The sequence below is a fragment of the Anthonomus grandis genome, chromosome 7, assembly GCF_022605725.1.
Source record: "Anthonomus grandis grandis chromosome 7, icAntGran1.3, whole genome shotgun sequence".
NCBI lineage: Eukaryota > Metazoa > Arthropoda > Insecta > Coleoptera > Curculionidae > Anthonomus > Anthonomus grandis.
The window spans coordinates 3588685-3613651 of NC_065552.1; the positions used below are offsets into that span (position 1 = coordinate 3588685).

Sequence of the window (24967 nt, forward strand, 5' to 3'; positions counted from 1 at the left end):
GTATCTACAACGCTATAAGTCACATTTGCAAAAAGCGGTAACAAAATATCTTCAAGAACAGAACACTTTTCTCATTATATAAAAAAACATTAAAATTGTGCCTACAAGCATTCCTAATTCCTGATAGGATACTAGGGTTGCCATAAAATAAAACCAAAAAATGTCTAATCATTAATAATTTATTTGTGGGCTTAAATGTATAAGAGAATGGTTCTAAGGATCTAAAGGTATACACAGTAAATAATTTAAAGTAATTTCAATTTTGTACATCATTATTTGTAATCAGGACAACACCTGGGAAATATTAAAGAGACAGTAAGTAATAAAACGTGATTATTACACAGAGCATCCCAAAAGTACGAAAAAATCCATTTAGAAACGTTAATAGTATACAGGAAAAAGTTAAACGATACTTTTGATATGCACCGTATCAAAAACAAAATAAACATCAATTAGAGAAGGTAAAAAAGTCATGTTGTCCTTACCTACGCAATATTACATCTCATCTAATAAATTTTATCCTTTACAAAAATACTCAATCTAACAATAACTACGTTAATAGAATAAATACATTAGTCACCCTTGCTTCATCACAGACTACAATGTAAATTCGAACTTATAAAATTAACTAATTCAACAATAACTGGGAGAAATTTGGGGTAGTTAAAATGGCACTAATTAAAAAAAAAAAACGAAAAAGGGGGATCAATGTGTTTACAATCCAAGCGAAAACCTTGTACGATATAATTTACTAAACTTTACGGCAATAACACGTTTTAAATATTTTATTTTCCAAGATATTATTGTACCACTTCACAATTATTACATTTAAATTTTATACAATAAATACCAAATATATAAAAATAAAATCAGCTTTTTTCTATAGTTAATTTAGTATAACACTAATAAGGTATATAGGGGAGGTTTCTTGTACTATAGTACTATAATATTGATGAAAACGAACATCTAAGGGTGCATCAGCGAAACAAAGACGACAACCTGAGCATCACAAAAGTCTATTTTGATTATAATAGTCTTGTCTAAAATGATTGCACTGGTTCTATTAAACGAGCGGTTAAAAGTGCAATAATTAACGCGAAAAAAGCTAAAAATTGTGCTAAATAAATAATAATAATAATAATAAAAAAACACACAAGGACTATTTACAACGAAATAATAACGCTATCAACAAACTTATTTATTTACGCGTGCGTGATCTAATCACAAAAGAGGAATGTTAACAGTTTGACAGGTTTTGTGCTGCCAGAAATTACCCAGTTGGTTTAAAGGGGTGAAAAAGGTTTTTTGAGTTACTTTAATGGTGAGAATTAATTGAAGCGTTCTAATTGTAGAAAATAACTGAAAAAACAACATTCCTAAAAGGTTTTTTTAATTTTAGAGGTGCAGTAACTTTGTATTAGTTTACTTGGGTGTTTAATAATTTAAGATATGTGTTTTTTGAAAAATACACTAAAATATATCTTGCAGTTTGTTGCAGATAAATCATTTTTATTTATTTCGGCTCGTCCCCTAGCAGTATACCTTTACTCATAACTTTGGCCTTAATTTATCCAAAGCGTTAATATAATACACTAATTCAATGACTCGACCCTCGACATACAATTAGGTAGCCGTCAACGTAAGTTTTTTTTGAAGCCTAACGGATAAACCAACGATCCTAGTCTGTACACATAATGAATATTTTGTCTCTTAAAGGTGAATCTTGTATTTAATATTATGAAAAAAAAACTTAATATAAGAACAAGCAGTTCTTTTATGGTTGAAAATGCGGTCCCATATACGACACGTTGAATATACAATTTCATACTGATAGATGCGTTAAAGAATGCATGAAGATCTGCAGTAAACAATATTCTTATAAATAATATATGTATTGTTTAACCCGTTAGTGCAGATAGTCGCTTTTAGGGGTAGGCGACGCCGATAAAACATAAAAACAATGCACGTCAATGTGGTAAAATATCACACAACTCGTTGTTTATTATTTTCTATTATTTCTGGGTGACAGTGCTTGTAATGTTTGAATAATAAAGAGGTACAATTTTTACCCTTGTGTTACAGTTTTGAACTGTAGCATGAAAGTGTAAATTCAATTAAGTGCAGCAGGTTCGTTTTTCTTGTATTTTGTGAATATCTCAATATTTTTGCAGTAAAATCATGTTTTACTAGTAAAGGAATAATGTATATATAAAGTCCTTTACATATTACAGACAAATTCCACTTTAGTTTCTTGCAATATGGCCCTATATTTGGGTGTCTCCTATAGAGGACGCTATGCATTAGGGTCAGTTATATTTTATGGGTTTTTAATTCACATTGACTCTTCATCCATTGTTAGGCCATATTAAAGAAGATGAGCCTGATACGGCACATAATGTGAAGCACTTTTGTTTAGACGAAATGTACCCCACTTCAGAGGACGAATTTGCACTGTCCCACTTAGTAACAAAAAAAAAAGAACCAGCTTGTATCAAAGAAAAAAACTCTGAAAAACAAAGCAATACTAAAAAGTCACAAAGGGTGGAAGCTTCATGAACTATTATTTGCTATAAATACTGAGTGTCATTCAGAACAACCCCCTGATTTGATACACCTAAAATTGAACAGGCCCCTAATATTTTTCCATTTATGCGAACACATTGTAACACAGTCTAATATTTATACAGCTCAATGTAATTTGAACCTGAATCTGACACTTAAAAAATTATAAAATATACAAACAAAAGGATGTACTAAGAATTCTTGCTGATAGTAATTGACTAAATAGGTTCGAGCAATTAATGCGAAAATAACATTTGAATGATAATTCAAAAGTTGATAAAGAAGATCGATTCTACAAGGTTCGGCCCCTTATTGAAATAGGATATCAAATTTACTTTGATAACTATTTTACATTTTAAAGCTGCTTTCTTACTTACCTCAAAAAGGATTTGACACAACAGGAACATTGAGAGGGAATCGAACAGAAAATTGTCGTCTGAAGTCCACACAAGAAAGAATAAAATAAAGAATTAAAGAATCATGGTCAATTAAAGAATCAATCTTGCATTATCTGAAGATCTTGTAGTTGATAAAATAGTGTCAGTGGCTTCCAACTTTGACACTTCTACTAGTAAAATTACACAACGATACTATAGGGAGACTAAGTCTAAAATAAATGTTGCTCGACTTCAACTTTGCTCAACAAAGAAAATGGTGGTGGCCAATTTTTGTCTATATGTTTGATTATCTGTAGTAAAAATGCTTGGTTACTAATGAAACTCATTCATTCCGAAACTGCAGTTTTTGCTCCTCTTGAGCAAACTTAGCATTGGCGTTACTTCATTTATATGGAGTGAAGTCTTAAAAGGAAAAAATGCCACCAACATTGCCTGCCGACTCAAGACTGAATAATTTAGTTTCATATTTTCACACTCATAAAAGTTGTACTTTTTGTAAAAAAAAGTCTAATTGTCTTAAGTGTGACATAGGCTTACACTCTAAACTTTGTTTTACCACATACCACAACAAATTTTATTTATTTAGTTTACTTGTTTATTATGCATGGCGTCGTTTAAAGGGGACACTTTCCTTTCTAAATATATAAACAATTTTTTTATTTTTATTGTTTTTTTTTTGGGAATATTTACTTCTCCAATAATAAATATTTCCTAAATGTTAATAATTTTGACTTTTTTTCAAGACCAATGGGTTAAGGATCAATTTATTTATAAAGACATTATAATTAATTAAACATTAATTTTAATTAATTACATTTTTTTTGTAGCCTTCAATTTATTATTATTTTTTTAAGATAGTTATCTTCTGTACAATTTTTAGTATTTATTTATCTACCTTATAATTGGGTTTGTTACCTGTAAGGTGGTTTGTTGTAAATAAATAAATAACATAATTATCACCAACATACCCTTATGGCTTTCTAACTAACTCAAAACATTCTTTCACCCCTTGACGAAACCTTATAACTAACAAAAAAGCGAATACTAAGAGCTAAAACTTAATAAACGACACGCGGCCTTACATTAAATTGCATTCAAAATAGGGAGGTTCAGATCTCAATAAAAGTACTAATACTGCTCAGACTACTTATTAAAATTAGCTGAATTGAAATGGCAAGCGCTTAATTACCTAAACTTAGGCATCCAGCAGTAAACTAAGAGGTCAAAATTAAAAAACCGCCGGGCCTAAAGGTGCAAAATAATCACAAAATCATAAATACTCAGTGCTTAATAACACTACACTAATGTAGAGCGAGCTTATCGTTAACGTTACAATCTACGACACCGATTCTAAACTATTATTTAATTAGACCTATTTCCTGATTGGAGAAAGACTTTCAGGTTTACGTGATTAAAGCAATTTTAAATATATTTTGTTTGTTTGTTTAATGGGGGATAAGATTGTAAGAATGCCCTATCATACATTTTAAGTACTTACAGTAAGCGTTTGTAATTTTTTTTTGTCGTTCTCTTGTCTTTCTTTGACGTTTACTCTCTGCGCGTGCGTTTCGGCCTCACCGACGACGTGTCCGTCGAATCGCTCCTGCCTTTTTTGCCCACCTGCACTTGCGACTGCGCGGTCAGGTGCAAAGAGATGGCGTGCGTGTTCAGTTTTTCCGCCAAAAGTAGGTCTTTTAATTCCTTCATTTTTTGACTGTGTAAAATGACCGTCGGTCGGGTTTTCTTTTGCATTTCCTCCTCGTACGTGTGTCCGTCCTCTTTGGTTAAGAAATCTGGTGACTTCGAGGTGCCCGGTTTGCCGTTTTCTTTTTCTTCGTCCTCTTTTTTTGGAATCGTCGGGATCGTGTATTCTCCACCTAGAAATTTTTAGAATCGAAGGAATTCTTGAGTAAAATCTTTACTGTTTTCTCGAATTTATAATTATTTACTGATATAATCAGGTATAACGTCCCTATTTTCCTAAAAATCAATTTAAGAACTTACTCATAAGCACAATTCTTGAAAAGAAGAATATGGACTTAAATTAGTCCAATAAATTTAAACTACAATAATTTACTTGAGGTATAATAGATTTTTTTTAATGTATTTATGATGTAAAGAAGTTTTCCGGTGTTTTTTGAACCTTTGCACATCAGTCCATATCTTTTGCGTTCCTCTTTATGTGGTGTGTTTTTCTGTGTAGTCTTTGACAAAGCAGTTCTTTAACGGATAATAATTAAAAAATTACATACAAAACGTTTAAAATACGAGGCAGTTTTACCACTAACCAAAACTCTTTATTTTTACTCTCGAATCTCCCATAGATGAAGAGGGAGGATGTTATTGTTGTTTGTTGCATGTGATTACAAGAAAAATTGTCAATAAATGGTGTATATTACAGTTTAATTAGTGGATTTAATCCAAATGACCAGGATATAGTGCATATTCTGAGTGTAAATGAAGAGCACGCCTGGGGAGGTGAATTTTGTTGTTGAAATTTAATTTATTATTTGAGTGCACTTAACCCCATTATGGAATGTGATATATGTAAACAAAACAAAAATCCAGTTTATGGCTGTGATATCTGTAAAAAATTTAATTGCAAACTATATGGACAGCTAACATCATCAGAAGTAAGAGTATTAGAACTGAGTTCAAGAGTTGTAAAGTTCTACTGTGTTAAATGCAGAAATGTCGAACTATTAACACTGCTTAAAAAGATGATGCAATGCAAGGATGAGGTGGTAAAAGCCAAGGAAAAAGTTATTGAAAGTAAAGATCAACATATAGTAAACCTAGAAGATCAAATTTTGTTAAGAAAAGAAATTGAAGACGTTAAAACCAGAAGTGACGATGTCAATGAAGAAAACAAATCAAACGGCACTGTTGCAACGGAGAAAAAAAATATAGTGAGGTGGTGATCATCAAACCAAAGGAAGTTCAGGAAAGTTATGCAACAAAAACTTATATTGAAAAAAAGTAGACCCAAAGAATATCAAAGCTGGAGTGTCTCGCATGAAGTTTATTAAAGATGGCGGTGTAGCAATATGTGGTTGTGAGGGAAAAGACTTGCTTGATATTTCAGAAAACATAAAACATCAATTAGGCAATGACTATGAGGTTTTAATCTAGCAAAAAAAGTTCCCGAAAGTAAAAATTGTAAACATAGAAGAAAAACTCCTACATAAAGAGGAAGACTTTTTAGAGAAAATTGTTTATCAGAATGCTATAAACACAGATATGTCGGAACGGAAAATATCAGTCGTAACACATTATAAAGGGAAAAGAGGAAAGGAAAGTGTCATTTTAGAAGTAGATCCAAATACATACAATCTTATGCAAAAAAGAGATAGATTGTCTATTGGTTGAAAGTCATACATGTTCTTTGACCGCATAAATGTCATACAGTGTTTTAAATGCTACAAATCTTGCAAAAGAATGCAAATCTCAAAATATCATGTGTGGAAAATGTGCTGGTAATCACAGATTTGAGGAATTTCAATCAAATATTATTAATTTGTGCAAATTGTAAATATGCAGCTGAAGTCCTAAAAATACCAAATGTAAGTTTTGATCACCATGTTTGTGATAAAAACTGTGCCATGTATAAAAGAGTCTATAATCAAATAGAGCAAAAAATAAATTGAAAGCACAAATAATATACCTAAATATACAAGGTCTGAATACTCATAAAACTCAATTGGAATGGTTTGTAAAAGATGTAAAACCATTGATTTTGTGTGTATCTAAAACTCACATAACAGAGGACTCAAAATGAAATAAAAATAGATGGATATAACACAATCAACAATATGTCATCAAACTCACGTACTGGAGGCACAGCAATATCAATAGGAACAATATGTGGTTATCGGAAACTGAAATTACGATAGAAAAACATAAATATTATATATATTGTTTATATCATTCCCCAAGCACAAGTGATGCCATATTTATAGAAAAATTAGAGGATTGCTTAGAAAACCTGAAATCGGATGCCACATTCCTAATGCTGGGAGATTTTAATATAGATTTAGCAAACAATAGCTTTTATGCCAATAAATTAAACAATTTAATAAATAGTTATGGAATATATCAATTAGTCAACACTTATACCCGGATAACACCTACATCTTCAACAAAAATTGACCTTCTTACAAATAATAAGAATTTAAGGCAAGAAGTGCAACATACTCCCAAAATTACAGACCATTCAATTATTAATGTATTTTTACCTCTTAGTCAACAGAAAAGTAATAATGTAACTATAACATACAGAAATTATAAACAACTGAACTCAACAAATTTTCAACATAAACTAATGGATATAGCATGGCCATCAGATTGTACAGATATAAATACTTTAGCTGATTGTCTAATAAATCATATGATAGTGACTTTAAATGAGGTAATCCCTGAACAAACAATAAATATAAATGAATCAAGTCATAAAAAATGTGGTGAAATCCGGATATAGAAAATGAATGAAGAACACGGGATAACTTATACAAAAAAGCTATTTGGACCAAAACCAAGGAAGATTGGAACAATTACTCAAAGCAACGAAATAAAGTAGTATCATTCATTAGATCAGCTAAAGTAAGTTACTACAATGGTAAAATTGGTGAAGTAAAAAATAACACTAACTAAAAAAATGTGAAAATCGTTAAAAAAACTAATTAGCCATAGCGGATATGTTGAAAATAAAAAGGAAATAATATATTTAATAATGTGATTGTTAAAGAAAAGGATCTCTGTGAAAGTTTTAATAATTTCTTTCTGAATAGTATTGAAGAAATAGCAGAAAATATACCCAGAAATAAAAGTAATGAATATGTTATACAAAATATAATGTGTGAACATGAGCTGGACCAATTTTGCGAGTTAGAATTATCTAAATTAAGAAAAATTATAAGTCTTATGGAAAATAAAGAAAGCAACACCGATGGCATTACCATAAAAATTTTAAAAATGTCATTTGAAGTAATTGGAGACAAAATGATGAATGTAATTAACCAAAGCCTGGAGTCTGGCACATTTCCGAAAAACTGGAAGCTAACTACTGGTGACCAAAGTTCAATGGAAAATTCTCCTCTACCAAAGAAACAGTGAATGGTGTACCACAGGAAACAGTCTTGGGCCTCACTTTGTTTACATTGTACATAAATGACATTGTAAAGGTAGTTCGTAAGTGTAAAATTCAACTTTTTGCAAATTACACAATTATTTATTGTATTGGGGACAGTGCAGCAGAAATAATAGAAACTTTAAATAATGAACTTAAAAACATATATCAGTGGTTAAACAACAATGGTCTACAGCTTAAGACAAAATCCATGATTATAAAAAATAAATATACTAATACAAACATAGTACATGATGTGTTAATTAGCGATCGAGTTATAGAATATGTCAATAAGTTTAAATACTTAGGTTGTATAATTGATGAAAATCTAACTTTCTCAGACTATCAATCTTTTAGGTCGTCTGTCCAAAAATTTAAGTGTGTGGGCCAAATTAACTGTATACAAGACAATCATTGCTCCTCATCTTTACTTTTGTTCAACTCTTTTATTTTTAATGAATAACTCCGAAATCGATTTACTACAAAAAAAAACAAAATAGGGCGTTAAGAATTATTCTTGGTTGCAGTCGTTATACAAGGAGGACAGAAATCTTGAACTGTGCCAATCTGTTGAGTGTAAGACAGACCGTCACTTACAACACATATTTATTTATAAAATGTAATGTAACACCACTTAGTTCCAAGTCATTTAGTAGAAAACTATAAGTTTGTTAGTGACATTCATCAACACAATACAAGATCAAAAGATCATTTTTACATAGACAGGCTAAATACTGGTGCAGGTCAAAATAGTTTATATTTTAACTAAAACTTTAATTATTATATAGTGAAACCAATGTATGAAATTGATTCTAGCCTAGTGCTATTAATAAAGGTGCAATCGATACGTATTTCGCTAGCTATGTTTAGCGTGCTGAGGTTCACTACGGTTTTTATGACCAAAGCATAATGTTTATCGATAAAAGGTTTTCACTGACGATGGCCTAATATAGGCCGAGACATCGGCAGTATTAAAATCAAAAAACAAGAGTTTTATTTGACCCCAGATCCAACTCAATTAGTACGAAGCATATAAGATTTTTGGGGCACAAAAAACAACAACTTTTTAAATGACAAAATACATTACGATATCTATTAACAAAAACTAAACCTCTTAATGGAAATGGAATTTATAAAATTTCTTGTACTTTTAGTAAATTTTACATAGGTGAAACCTGTAGACCATTACCAAAACGAATTAATGAACATACAACAGAATAATCTTAATAAACACATTTTATTCATGTATTTTCTTTGTTAGTTTTTGAAACAAATACAAATAAACGTTAAATTAAGATAAAAAAAAAGTAATTTTATATACTTAGTTTTAGTTTATTTTAATTATCTTGATAACGGTATAGTAGATTTAACTACCGAAACGTTGGTCAAATAAGGTATTTTTATTCAATAAATAGGTTTTTCGTTATTGCGAATGTCAACAAAAAAATTAATTTAGATAGGATATTGAAAAGAAGAAACGAGCTCAGAAGTTGATAGATGAAACCTCAGCTCCTGGGTATATAAAAAAAATCTATTATACCTCAAATAAATTATTGTATTTAGGATTTATTGGACTTGAAATTGGATAAAATATAAGTAAAGGTCTATTTTCTGCTTCTTTTCAATAATTGTGCGTATAAGATAGTAACTTTTTTTTTAAATGATGTTTAATGAAATAGTGACATAATACCCAATAAAATAAGTAAAGAATTAAGAAATTCTCGGCTGAAGTGCGTCTGGAAAACGTATCTGTAAGTTATTTTTAATTGCACTACTACAGGGCACAATAGTAAAGCTTAGAAAATGGTTTGTACTTAACAAGAGTTGAGTTTTTGTATAGCTGTTGCAAGAAACACTATACAAAAAAAAATAAGAATTTTCCAGACATTTTAAACAAAATTGGTATATGTTTGATAAAAACTAGACAAAATGGAATCGTTCCACAAGAATGATAAATCAGCAAAGTACTCCACTTTTTAGATAAAATTACATGAACAATTACAGGCCTATGTCAGCGAAAGGTGTATTCTCTAAGATCCTAATGAAAATCATAAAGAGGAGAATGTTATCCTTTATTAATACCGATTTACTGACTGACAATTCCAATATGGTTTTATAAGGTCAAAGGTTTACAATAAGTCAATTTATATTTATTAAACTCTCGATAGAGATTTTAATAAATAAGCTAAGGTTTAAGAAAAGGTTGATGGTGAAACTATTGAATATGTACAAGAAATTAGGTACTTCAGAGTCAAATATTTCTCAAAAATTAGAGAAAAAGATGGATTTTTGAAAAGAATATTAATTTATAAGTCTTCTTGGACCAGAAAGGTCCAAACAACACAATTATTTTTCCACATTTTAATTACCAAATGTCTCTCTCTTGATATCTTAAACAAGGCGATATAAATCCAGTTAGAGCAAAATAAAGTTATGGATTGTAATAAATATACACCAATAAAATATAATTATGCTGACTATGCTTAATTGGTTTCATTTAGACAGAATATTGAAAGGGCCTATGCAATATTGACTTATAAACTTATAACTAGGATATTTTAAGTCATATTTAAAAAAGGGAACCCATCCATTCATATAATGTAAGATCAAAGGAAAATTATAACAGTATTAGTACCGGTAAATACAACAAAACGTCAAAATCGTCGATGTTTCGACAGTTTTGAAGTTTTGTTGTATTTACTATGTTTGAAGTTGAACAAACATAAAATTGTCGTCAATGATTAAGATATTTATTCGATTAGAAGATAAGTTTTTCTGTAGGATAATAATCAGATTCAATATTAAATGAACAAAATTTCATTTCAATGAAATATCGATTTAATCAAAAAACTTAAATGAAACGTTTCATTGATGCATGCATATTAATCAATTAAAAACGAAAAAAATTATAACGAAAGTACATCAAGTTTTGAAAATTTAAGCTATCCGTACTATTGTGTCGAATTTCCAAAATATGTTAGTAAAAATCAATATTGTCGTTAATGCATCCATTGGGGAAGTTTTTACTACTTTGAGGACACTACACACAATAACCATGAGCAAAAAAAAAATTAAAAAAAAAAACACTTATAACAAAACGAGCACTGAACAAAAGGAAAAGCAAGACAGAAGAAACAAAAAAGATTTAAAAAACAAAATGCCTAATCGATAGAATGTTCTTTTACCGATTTCCTCCTGTTTAACTGGCACATTTTCCTGTTCCTGCTCAACATTCTCCATACCTATAAAACACAAACTTTAAAACTTCAAAAATCCATTTTTAATGAAAAAGAGCCTCGTAAAAATCATAAATAACGGGTCACAAATCACAGAAATGTCCAACCTCTACCCAAAATAAAAATTGAAAAACAAAAAAAAAAAAACAAACAAAAACAACCATTACAATAATTATAAACGTTTCGGCCAAATTACCATCCTCGGAACGGACTGCGTTATCGGTGGGTTCCTCTGGCATTTCAATTTTTATTTTTATGTCTGTCGACGTGGGGTCTTTGCTGGCTCCTGTAACATTTTCGTGCAATGATTCTTGTCCAGAGAAATCCACTGAATTATATTTTCGTTTTTTTTTTAAATTTTTTGTACCGTTTATAGATTAGACGTTTAATAGGCCAGTAAATGAGAAGAAGAACGAACAAAACGCTATACAGGATATCCCATAAATAATAGTAAATAGCACACAGTTTAATAATAATAATAATTATTATTATTTCTTTATTGCTTTCAAGATCTAATTAAAATAGACAATAGCAACGTCACAAAATAAACAAAATTAAAATTTCATAACATCTACACAGTACACAGTACAACAAAAAAGATAATGTTGGACATAATAATGGGTGCATTACCTTACCACTTGTATCTCAAGTATGATACATTATGAAGATAAATAAACTAGTAAACAAATCCTTAATATTAATCATAATACACATTTAAAATTGTAAATCGAAACTATAGATACACTTGCCCAACAGATACCTTGCAGTGTCTTTCCTAAACTTCATGATATTTTTCTCTTGCCTTAGGGCGAGAAGTAATCTGTTATATGTTTTAATAGCAGCAAAGGCAGGAGATCTTTGAAAAAGTGAGAGTGATGAGTTGGGACACTCAGTTCAGCTCTCCCCCTTGTCACAATAGACATACCCTCAGCATAATGATCTTCATTAGTTTGAAAAAGATGCAGGTGTTTCTTTGCAAAAATAGCTAACATAAGAATGTACAGAGCTGGAACAGTGAGTAGACCAAGCTTAGTAAAATAAGTCCTACAAGACGTTTGTGGTGTGAGTCTGAGCATGCATCTTATGATGTGTTTTTGTGCTATAAAGACTGACACGGCGTCAGTTGAAGATCCCCAAAACATCACTATATACAAGTGATTAGAGATTGGACCGATGCATAGTAAAGTTGCTTCAGACAATTTATGGAAAGCTCTTCTCGTAGACGACTTATTAACGCGCAGAAACTATTTAGTTTTTTGCCAAGAGTGTCTATGTGTGGGACCCATGTGAGACAGGAGTCAATTTGTATACCAAGGAATCTTAAGGAAGCTACCTCTCGAAGAGACTTTTTTTCAAAATTTACTAGTAGGGAATTTTGAGGTAAAGTTTTGGAGAAAGTCAGTAGCCCGGTTTTATCAGCATTTGGCTTCAGAGCATGATTGTCACACCACTCCTGCATCCTCTCTACCACCTGAGAAGCTCTGACAGATAGTTCTTCAATCAGATGTTCTGACAAGATTATGGAAGTGTCATTAGCATATTGGTTGATAAAACAGCCTGGAAAACACTCACTGAGACCATTTACATATAATATGAATAGTACTGGGCCTAAAATTGAACCCTGAGGCACTCCCTGTACCACCAAGGATGACGCTGAGTAAACATATGTACCATTACCAGAGCCAAGGCAAACTGTTTGTTCCCTCTGATCTAAATAAGAGGCTATAAGTCTGGCACAGTTTCCCCTCAGTCCATAATTTTCAAGGATTGACAGCAGTAGACCATGGTTGATTGTGTCGAATGCTTTCGATAAATCGAAAAAGAGTCCGGCAACTTTTTCTTTTTCGTCAACTTTTTCAATCACAAAGGATATAAGGTTGAAAACTGCCAACTGGGTTGAATGATTGGGCCTAAAACCAGACTGGCTATCTGAAAGAATAGTTTGCCTTTTTAAAAAGTTCATAATACGGATATAAATGACTCGCTCAAAGATTTTTGATATTGAAGAAAGGAGAGATATTGGTCGATAGTTTTCTACATCCTGCTCATTACACTTATTTTTAAAAATTGGAAGAACTTTCGCCTTTTTTAGTTTAGATGGAAAGATTCCCATGTGCAGACCGGCATTTATTATGTGAGCTAGAGGCACATTTATATGGTGACTAGCTTTTTTGAGTATGTTTATTGGTATTTCATCAAGACCAGCAGAGTATTTATTTGGCAAGGCCGATAGAATATGCTGAACTTCCTTTGAATCTGTGGGAAAGAGGAAAATAGTGAGGATGTGACTTCCTTTAGGCAATTGACCAGAAAATGAAGGAGTAAAAGATGAAGCATTAAGTTTCTTCAAAAATATGTTGGCTATCTCATCCAAATTTTCAATAATTGCATTATTGCTAGAATTTAGGGTGACAAGTTTAGATGACTTTGACTTATTCGAGCATTGATTGAAAATAGTCCAAGCAGTTTTAGTTTTATTATTTGAACAGATAATCTTGTTTTCATTTAAAGAAGTTTTATAGTTAGAAATAAATTTTTTACATTCTTTTTTATATTGATTATAAGCTGCCTCACTATTTGTTTCCTTGTACCATACATACAGATCTTTAATATGACTAGAATAATTTTTAATTTTAGAGTTTACCCATTTTTTATCAGGATCCTTTATTCTGTGGCTACTTAGAGGAAATGTTACATTAAAATAGTAATAGAAAATATTATAAAAGCAATAATATTTTAGATCGACTTTGACTTCTTCTTTGGCCAAAAGCACTTCTAATTGAAGTGATTTATTATTAATGCTCCGAACATTCAAGTTCAATAAGTATATACTGTCCCCGTTTGGACCATCTGGCAATTTCTTGCTATCCTTTGAGTTTTCTAGGTTTATGGTGATTTGTTTACTTTTTGGTTTGGAAGATGTACAAATATCAGGTACTAACTTGTGATCAATTGACTTTGACGTTTGTCTAAAAAATTTCGCCCAAGAGAAAAATCAAACCAAAATTTAACAGCAGAATATAAAAAAAAATAGGAACCTAAATAAATTAAATGTTCTAGTCCGAAAATCAAAGGTAACCAATTAATGTAATTTTTTTAAATATTGGCCATAAGTTTAGCAATAATTATTTGCTTTTTTAATAAAATTTGGAATGTTTTTTTTTTGATATGGCAAATCTTATTAATTACATTAATTTAAATTATATCACAGGGGGCGTCACCATCAACATTTTTTTTAATTCCGTAATTTTTTTAAACTTGGGATATTACATTTTTTATTTAATATTACTTTTCCAAACAGTTTCCCTTAAAAAAAATATATACTTTAAAAATCTTGATAAATCTTAAAAAATCTTGATCTGCGATTGACCCTTTTCAAGATATTTAAACGTAAATCTGAAAAATCCAGTGGGTTAAGGTCTGGACTTCGTGCGGGCCAAGTAATAGTAGTAGTAGTCATAATAGATGGTAGATTTTTATATAATTTCAAGTTCACACGATTTTACATATTTATATCGTTTCTATACGCAAATTAAATATATTTTACTCGTTTGCTCAGAATGAATTCATAAAATACACTCGAAATGAATTGACGACAGTGACGTTTAGAGATATTTTTTAAAAGTATTTGTCAGTATTTCATGGCAATATTACAAGTTTGCAAAAGAATTTTAATCAGTTGGAAATAATGTTTTTTGTTGAACAGTATTGACTACATTTTTAATATTATTTTGACGGATACTTGGAAGTTTCCTAATACAGATTTATTTAATATTTACAACTACACTAAAATTTATTAATTAATTAGGGCAATGTCAACTGAAACGACGGATAGTTTACGTAAAAAACTGCATTGAATTCACTTGCATGTTACATATGATCTACAATGAGGTTAGACTTAACTATACAAAAGCAAAATTCATCATGGACGGAAATCTATCGATCACATAATATAGAAATTGTTCAATTTAATTCTTGCTTATTCCAATATATCAAAGATAAAATGCCTTGCAATTTTATTTCTGTAAAGTAATAAACTATACAGGGTGATTCATTAAGAATGGGCAATCTCTGAACTGGAGATACTACACACCAAAATATGGCAATTGAGCTTAACATGTCTTATACAAATGTTGCAGGTTTACGAGATACAGGGTATTTAAAGTTGGAATTTTACTTTGAAATTTCTTAATAATTTTGTGATTTTAAGCAGTATCGTCTTGAAAATTGGCGACTTTATGTGTTTTGACATGAAAATTACGAATTTTCTGGTGAATTTAGCATGATTTATACAGGGCGTTAGTTACACCCTGTTACTTAGGTAAATTACAGCATATCGTTTTTGCCTAATCAGTTATGGCTAAAACAACTAGAAAATCTAAAAGGCAGTTCAATTTTGAATAAAAAAGGTATTCTTGTTTATTTCATGTAACTCAATCAGTTTTTAAGTTATTTGCATTTTAAACATTCAGCATAAAAAATCCCAAGCCACCGTTATTACATTGGCTTAATGGGAATTAATTCTTTTAAATTACTACTATGCTGGGTAACAATAGTAAATACAACAAATAACAATCAGTAACAATATTAAAAGAAAACTTCAAAGTAAATGTTAAAAATGTCCGCCTTGCACTTCAATACACTTTGTAAGGCGTCTCCTTAAAGATCTTTGAATATTAAATAACAAGCAGCTTCTTAAATTTTCTGTCGTATTGTATCTTTGTAAACCATGTCCTTCATGTGCAACCATATTGAGAAGTCTAAAGGGTTTAAGTCTGGACTTCTAGGTGGCCAAACAAATTCACTGCCACACCCAATCCAACGAAAGTTCAAAAGGACCAATAAAAAAAACAGATATCACACCACACCAAATATTTACCTTGAATTCATGCTGAAAATGTCGTTCCTTTAGAGCATGTAGATTCTCGGACTCCCACAAATAATTGTTTTTCCAATTATAAACATCTCGTCTAGTAAACGTCACCTCATCGGTGAAAAGTGAAAAGGTCATTAGGAAATTCCTGTTTTTCGGATTGTTTATCTAGCATAAATTGAGCAAACTGTAGGCAAACTGGTGAATCTTGAGGTAGCAAATTTTGGACAGGAGTATAGTGATATGGACGGAGATTCTCTTTCTTTAAAATTCTTCAGATAGACGATTGGCTTATTCCTGTTGCCGTACTTAACCGACGAGTACTGAGATCTGGATTTTCTGAAATACGAGCTAAAACCTCTTCTTCATCATCGACGTTTATGTTTTTCGGAGCACCATTTAAGGTTTTAGGACGAAAACACCCTGTTTCGCCTAGACGGGTATAAATACGTCTGCACAGTTTATGATTGGGTTGTCTTTGATTTGGGTATAATTTTAAATACCTTCTGGCTGCACCAAGTCCACTATAATTTGACTGAGCAAAAACGCAAATCATATCACGCATTTCACTGTTGGAATATTCATTATGACGTGGCATTTTCTTATTTTAGAATTTTTACTACAAATAATACAGTGGCAGTAAAATTGCTATATAATTTCTTTTCACCAAAAACTGATAAGTGCTGACACAAGCCTACTTGAAAATAAGTCAATGTAATAACGGTGGCTTAGGATTCTTTATTTTGCCTTTTAGATTTTCTAGTCGTTTTAGCCATAACTGATTAGGCAAAAAAGATATGTTGTAATTTACCTAACAGGGTGTAACTAACGCCCTGTATAAATAATGCTAAATTCACCATAAAATTCGTAATTTAAATGTCAAAACACCTAAAGTCGCCAATTTTTAAGACGATACTACTTAAAATCACAAAATTATTAAGAAATTCCAAATTAAAATTCTAACTTTAAATACCCTGTATCTCGTAAGCTTGCAACATTTGTATAAGACAAAAGCAGAGAAACACATTTTATTAAATAAATATTTGAACATAATACTTAATTCTAAAATAATAAAATGAATAGTGGGTAGAGTATCCCTTATTTGCAATAACCTTGCTGCATCGATTTGGCATAGATTCCAAAAGTTTCATTCTGGTAATTGGAGAAAAGAAACCGTCGTTAGAATGATGTAAAGGCAAACGAAACATTGCAGGACTTATTATTGATACTAACATTGAATAGTATATTGTCCAAAATATCAGGGCAATAAAAAAATCCATTTAATATTTTATAAAATGTGAGTTAATCTGAACGAGCTTTAAGACTATCCATGTTAACTATATACTTTATTATCTTATAATTAATATGAAAACGATGAAAAAAATAATTAATATGCTTCAATTACTTCCACATGGTTAGAATAAAAAGGTGACCATACAGTTGAGACATATTCAAGCCCAGACCGAACAACTAAATAGTAGAGCATCCTAAAAGAGCACAAAAGTCAATTTACTCTCCAGTAACACAACCAAGTCTCTAACAGTAGTAGCAAATTTGAGAACTATGCCATACAGTACATTGTATAATAATCTATCGCTAATCTTAGAGAAAAGAAGTGGTTAAGCATTTTTTAATGTTAAGCTCAAACCATTATTTGAACACAAACATATTGACCAAAAAAAATACTATCAACATTAACTTTTAAAAAATTGCCCATCAATGCCGGATTTTATCACCTTATGTACAATTTTAGGTAGTCTGAAAATAATAATAAAAATTCCGAGTGACTTATAACACAATAAAGGTCATTAATAATTGTTGAGATACCGGGTGGTAAAGTTGATGTATTTAAAGTAAAGTGATAATTGTTTCCCTGGAATTCTAAAATGCATCCCCTAGCAATCCGCAATTTCCGACCTTTCTTCCGACAAACACATTTCTGGGATATGAGGAAATAGGCGGACCTGAAACCTCTCATTTACTGGACTATAAACAGTTAATAAAAAACTCGGTTTAATAAAAAAAATTTTAACCCTTCAACCGGATAATTTTAGAAATAACTCACCGACAAACGGGGATCCGTCTCCCTGAAGCAAATACTCGGGGTTCAGGAGTTTTTCGGAACAGGCCGCCGTTAATGCCTCAATGGTAGGATGGAAATTTTGGCTGGTCGGTCCTTTTATTGGCGGTTTTACTGGTGCCGATTCTTTTTCATAGTTGTTATTGTTGTTGTTGAATATGGAACCATTTTTCTTCCCATGTAGTTTCTCTTCTTGCGTATCGCAAACGATATTGACCTATGTTAATGGATTGATTTGATCAGTATTTATGTACATTTTAAAAGAGTTTGATAATAATAATAATAAATAAAAGTGAAAATTCAAAAGGGCGACGTTCAGTTTGTCAGATTATAAATCTGACAACTGTTTAACTAACTAGATTACAAAAGTAAATACTAAAAATCATTTGATTTAATTAATTTTCATATATCATTTTATCATTCTTAAGTATACAATAAAAAGAAAGAAGAAGATTGCTATTTACAAACTCTCTCAAATGTCAATATACCTTGCCCGTAACTTGTTTATTGCATATTTTTTAAAATTAATTGGAGACATAGCAAGTACAACCGCAGGAAAATCATTTAGACGTTTTGCAGTGAGATATGAAAAGGATCGTTCGAACAGGGGAATAAAATGCACTGGAATTGTTAGCTTACCCTTAAACCTTATGTTTATACTATGGATATCAGTTCGAAATCGAATTTTATTACATAGGTATGGCGGTGATTTAAGCAATAATACATTGTGATATAAACACACCATATGTAAATATCTTAATATATCTATAATAATAAACATTCTTTTTAAGACTGTCAACTGGTTATAACTCACGAATTCGCCAAAGCTATTAGACTAATAAGACTAAGTTTAAAATATTCAAGCAACTGCAAATCAAAGTAGAGTGCGAAGATCCTAACCGTCGGATAGTACAGACAAGTCAAAGCTGTTTAGATATCTGTTCATTGCATCAAAATGTGCCTTTTCATATTGATACAAGAAAGTACTTGTTCAGTTTGTTAATCTTGGAACGCAATCGAAGCTGAAGACTTAAACATGCCCAATAGTTGTATGTAAATAGACTAAAATGTAATGTGGGGCCGACTGAAGAAATGGTATTTCTCCTGAGAACGTGCTTCTGTGGCCGAGCTAGTGAGGGTTCTAAAAGACCATTTTGATCCTGCCTTAGTTTTTTATAAGCACTTATGTAGTTGCCAATAAAATGTCAAAATCAATATATATGTTAAAAAACATTAAAAAAACAATTGCGAAAGAGGTCCATCCAATGGTGTTTCATTCTATAATCCAGTCCACCTGTACTTATGGGTTGCTACTGATCATTCACCTCAGGCAGAACGCATTTTAGTTGCAAAGAGCCTGAATGTTGTTAAAGGTCTTCTCTATGTAAAAAGGAATGTCTGCAAATAGTCTCGTATGGAATGTACATAATAATAATGCAAGGTAGGCTGATAACTTACATGCACCCTTCTTTAGACTCAAAAATATTGACATTACATCATGCATATATTTATTTTTTTAATAAACTACTACCAGACATAAAAGCAGTGGCGAAGCGTACGAGTAGACAAGGTAGACACTGTCTACCCAAAATTATCCAGTCATTTTTGTCATTAATTTATCACGTAATTATTTTATATAATTGTTGAATTAAAATTTAAAAAAAAATTAACGCAGAACGCACTCGCTCTCTTTACTATTATTATATATAGCATCTAAACATGATTAATCCGAAGGCGTGACGCACCAATTAAAATAAAAATGCAGGGCTGACACCCAATTAATGTATACGAGACCCAGGAAGACACATTGATATTTGTCTTCCGAAATTTGGAGCATCTAATCGAACCAAATACGCATCAAGCAGGTGACAGAGGTCCGGTCGCATCAGTGTCTGCGAAATTTAACTCGCGGGAAAGACATTCGAGTTTTTGTCTATCGAAGTCGACGAGCTATTTTATTATGCTGTTGAGGGTTATTGTTTATGGACACGGTTGATCTGGTCGGCCGCAATACATCTTCAGTTTTGTTTTGTTTTGATGAATCTGCATTTGGCATTTGGTGCGGGCGCGTGCTATAATAATTTATTTTTTTATTTTTTATTATTATTTATTTATTTATTTTTGGGTGTATAAGAAAAGGTTTTTTTAGTGGATATTTTAGTGGTTATTTATGAACAACTGTTCGATATTGGCAATTGTATTTTAGTTGTGTTTTTATTTGTCTTTCATTAATTTTAAAATAATGGATATTATGGATTTATAGGTAATTGTTATACCTATGTTGTGTTTTTTTAAAAGTAGTTATTTTAGTAGTTAGTAGATTTATTTTTATCCATCTATCTATTTTTGCTAGTAGTAAATATTTTTTTCTTTTTTATATCACTACATAATTTTTCTCTTTGAGTTAATATTTAATGCGCTTTCATTTTCTATTTCATTAAAGTAAATATTATTGAATACACATTTTTTTCTAATTAACAATTTTTATTGATTGTCTACCCGAAAAAAAAGTTCACGCTTCGCCACTGCATAAAAGCCCTACCAGAGAAGCATTTTGCAAGAGGGGATGTTTTACAGTTTCCTCTAGTCAATCAAAAATTTATATTAGGTATTTTTTTTGTAATTTTATTTTATTTTAAAATGTACGTCATATATTTATCATTGACTTTTAGTAATATTGTAATTTAAACATAGTAGTAATTTTTTTACAACGTTAGTAGTTAGTAGCTGGTATGTCCTGTAGTGTAAAATTTTGTATTTTTAATTGACTTAATATTTTTATTTCATGACGACTGTAAAATTTGATTATTATTAGCATGACATATTTACTTTACTTTACTGAATTGTCCGTCTGTACTTAGCAATATTAATCTTAAAATTCCCTCCCCATCTTGTACTCTCAGGAATCCTAACATGCCATTAATAAGATCAATAATCGTTTTTGAATAGAAATTCAGCACTTGATTCTTAATGCACAGTTTTTTAAGACGAAATGTTTTCTGCTAAATAAAGAACAAAATAGACTGCAATTTAACTTAAAGTTTGTTTGTGCATACTTTATGGGTTTATATTATTATTATTATTTTAGATGCTTCTATGCTCTTCTCTCCAGATAACAGTTTAGTTAGTGGAAAGAATGTGTCAGAGGTTTAGGATAAATAAAACGTCGTAAAACGTCACAGTTTACAATTAAATAAACATGAATGATATAATTTACAAAAAAAAAGAAGGAGAAAGCATGTATTTCAATCCCGAATATGTGCAGCAAAGGATAGTGTTACGATGTAAATACCTATTTCTGTTTAAAAAATCAGCCTGTATCCAGTGATGCAATAAGGAAATATGAATTTTGCGCTTTACAAAAATGTTTACAAAATTATTAAAAAATCACCATAATTTAAGGGACAAAACAAAACAGCTCGTAAATATACTCAACGGCGAATGCTGTTGAAATCCATCAGGTTATTTTATTTTATTTATTTATTTTAACGTAAATTACATTTGATGAATGTTACAGTTACAATATTAATACTAATTCTAGTTATCTTAAGCTTAATGTTACTGGCAATGAACAGTACATATATGTGTCCATAGAATTGAACAATAAAATATCAAAAGAACCATATAAACACCCATAAAGAGAAAAAAAAAGAAAAATTTTTATTTTATTGCTTAATTGTGCAGAATAGCTTTCTTAGCATCACACTTAAATTTATTTGGGGAAGTACAACTAAAATAATGTAACACATTACAATATTTGTTAACCTTATTTGAGATTCGGTTTACTGGGCTGTAAAGCCAGTAAAATGTTCTGCAATATGGCACATGCAAGAGGGATCTATTACGTGTTTGGTATGATGGTACATACATTTTAAAGGTGGCTAAACAATTTGGGCTATCTATACAGGGTGGTCCGGTTTCGATGGCGGAAAATTAAATGGCCGACGGAGAACGAAAAAATAATAAGTTTGCTGTTATAAATAATATTCGAAAAATGATTCGTTAAAAAATTACAGGGTGTCAAAATTCTAATTAAAAAAAACATTTTTTTTTTATTTTTCTTAAACCACTCTAGATATTTTAATGAAATTTGGCACGTTTGGACAGTTAATCAAGACGCATCTTTTTGTGCAAAAACTATTAATTTTATTTACCAGTGGCGTGTGTGCGGGCCGATCTTTATACAATTTTAATTAATTTTAATTAAAAAAATGATGCGCCACTGTTTTTTTTTATGAAATCCTTGTTTAATTTAAAATAAAAAACATCTCTTTACTTTTTGTCGTACGACACACCGTTTGCGAGTAAAAATGCTGATGTATAAAAACACATAAGAAGATAACACATTTAATTCGCTTAAAAACAATAACAAAATAAAAACAATTACTAATTAAAGAAGTTGTTCAAAATGCAGCCCACCGACCTCAATACATTTTCTACACCGAGTTATTAAGGAGTTTATTGCAGCCAGTACCACAAAATTTTGATTTTGCATGTCATTACATGCTTCCTGAATTCTTAAGATTAATTCCTCTCTGCTAAATACGGGATTAGCGTAAACTTTATCCTTAATGTTTTCCCAAACGTCTAGTGGATTAAGATCCGGTGACCTGGGTGGCCAGGGTATTGGTCCAATACCATTTTGATTATTAATATCATTCCTCCCTAGCCGGCCAATCCACCTTCGAGGGTAATTATTATTAAGCCAGTTTCTTACACCTATTCCAAAATGTGGGGGGGCTCCATCCAGTATCCAACTTTCATGTCTCAAATTAATGGGTAAATCCTCAATGTAGTCCGGCAGACTATTATTTAAAAACTCCAGAAATAGTTGTGAGTTTAGCCTTGGAGGTAGGAAATGCGGACCACAAACATTATCACGAATAACACCCAACCAAACATTAACGGAAAATTCATTTTATTTTTATTTTATTTTTATTTTTATTTACTTACGGGCATTACCCATTTTTACAGAAATAGCATAATTTACAATAACAATAATTTATAACCTCAAACAATTTATACTTAGTATTATTTTATATAATTATCATTTGATATTCACAACCCATCACTATCACAGTCATAGAATAAAACAGGATTAATAAATAATGGCAACAGGAGAACTTAAAAAATATACAACAAAAGAACACAATAAAATTAATTAAATTCAGTTTTCACTCCCTTGAACCCAATTATCACCTCCAAAATTGGTTTAAACCAGCACACAATAGTATGAAGTATGAATAGTATGTACACGCAATTAAACAGAATAGCAAAAACCCCACAACAATATACAAAGTCACACATGAAAATCCTCAACAAACTTAGCAAAGCGCCTTGGACTTATATTGAAATCTATGTTCAGAGATGTACTATTATTTGCAAGCCTGGCTGATCTAGCAATAAAGCTATTGTACTTGATGTTTGTTCTACAGAAAGGTTGGTAGAAAAGGCTGTTTGACCTTGTATTTCTCGTAGGTATTGCTAGACCTATTGAATATAGCAGGTCTGGTGAATCTACAGAAGCAGTCAGAAGGTTATACAAATTTTTTAAATCCCGTTGTTCCCGACGAACAATAAGAGGAGGAAGACAAAGCAGCTCATACAGAACCCTGTAATCATAATGGTAGTTGTCAACCGGATCAATTTTGGATTTAAATGCCAGGTATTTCAGCATTCTCCGTTGCACCTGTTCCAACCTGTGAATATAGCAGGCATAATGAGGACTCCAGACTGAGGAGGCATACTCCAACAAAGGTCTGATCAATGTACAGTAGAGCATGCGGATAGCAGGGGTATTTGTAAAATCTCTTGTGCATCTCTTGACAAAACCTATTATTTTAAGGGCTTTTGTTACTATCTCAGATATATGAAAGCTAAATGTAAGAGATGAGTCGAATATGACTCCAAGGTCCCTAATTGTTGTCACATTCGACAAGGGTCTATTGCACAAGGAATATGCGAATGTTGTGGTATTTCTACGCTTGGAGAAGCAAATACTATAGCACTTGGCTGGATTCAAATCCATGCAGTTCTGAACACACCACTCTTCCAGTCTGGAAAGATCTGACTGTAGATTGACACAGTCATTAAGAGAGGAGATAGCTAGAAAACATTTCAGGTCGTCTGCAAAACATAAGAATCTGGAATATTTAAAACATGAGTGGATGTCGTTCATAAAAACATTAAAAAGAAGCGGCCCCAAATGTGATCCTTGAGGAACACCTGAGGGAACGCTTAGCTCATAGGACATGAAGCCATTGACCCTTACAATTTGGGACCTATCTGATAGGTAGCTGCGAAACCATCTCAAGAAATTTCCCCCTACACCCGCGGCTCCAAGCTTACTCAAAAGTATCTCATGATTGACTCTGTCGAACGCCTTCGAAAAGTCGGTATAGATAGTGTGAACCTCGCCACCCCTATCCAAGACGCTCGCCAGATAGTCTGCATAAGTCAATAGATTAAGCTCTGTTGATCTCCTGGTCTTAAAGCCAAACTGCTCTGATATAATGGTAGGACCCAAAAATGATGTAAGATGTTGTGTTACAATTTTGAAACGATCTTGGCCGAATTGCATGAGGATTCTGTTGTGCCCAAACATGAATGTTATGAAAATTTATCACTCCGCGTCTTGTAAAACAAGACTTATCCGTCCTTGTGTAAAATTCGGGATTTTCCTCCGTTGAGTTT

At 31.4% G+C, this 24967-nt stretch overlaps 1 protein-coding gene across 3 annotated transcripts in view; it reads right to left on the minus strand.

Moving 5' to 3' along the window:
- Positions 1–163: 163 nt before the first annotated feature.
- Positions 164–24967, minus strand: part of LOC126738254 (menin) — a 33739-nt gene continuing 8935 nt past the window's right edge. Inside the window, exons 5-8 of one of the 3 annotated variants that reach the window (XM_050443493.1) lie at positions 18260–18491; positions 11518–11607; positions 11271–11327; positions 164–4837 (exon numbers count right to left, since the gene is read on the minus strand). In XM_050443493.1, coding sequence (XP_050299450.1) covers positions 4509–4837; positions 11271–11327; positions 11518–11607; positions 18260–18491 — 708 coding nt within the window. In that variant the 3' untranslated portion in view covers positions 164–4508. The remainder of the gene's footprint in view (positions 4838–11270; positions 11328–11517; positions 11608–18259; positions 18492–24967) is intronic. The other 2 variants (XM_050443495.1, XM_050443496.1) reach the window with 2 other exon arrangements.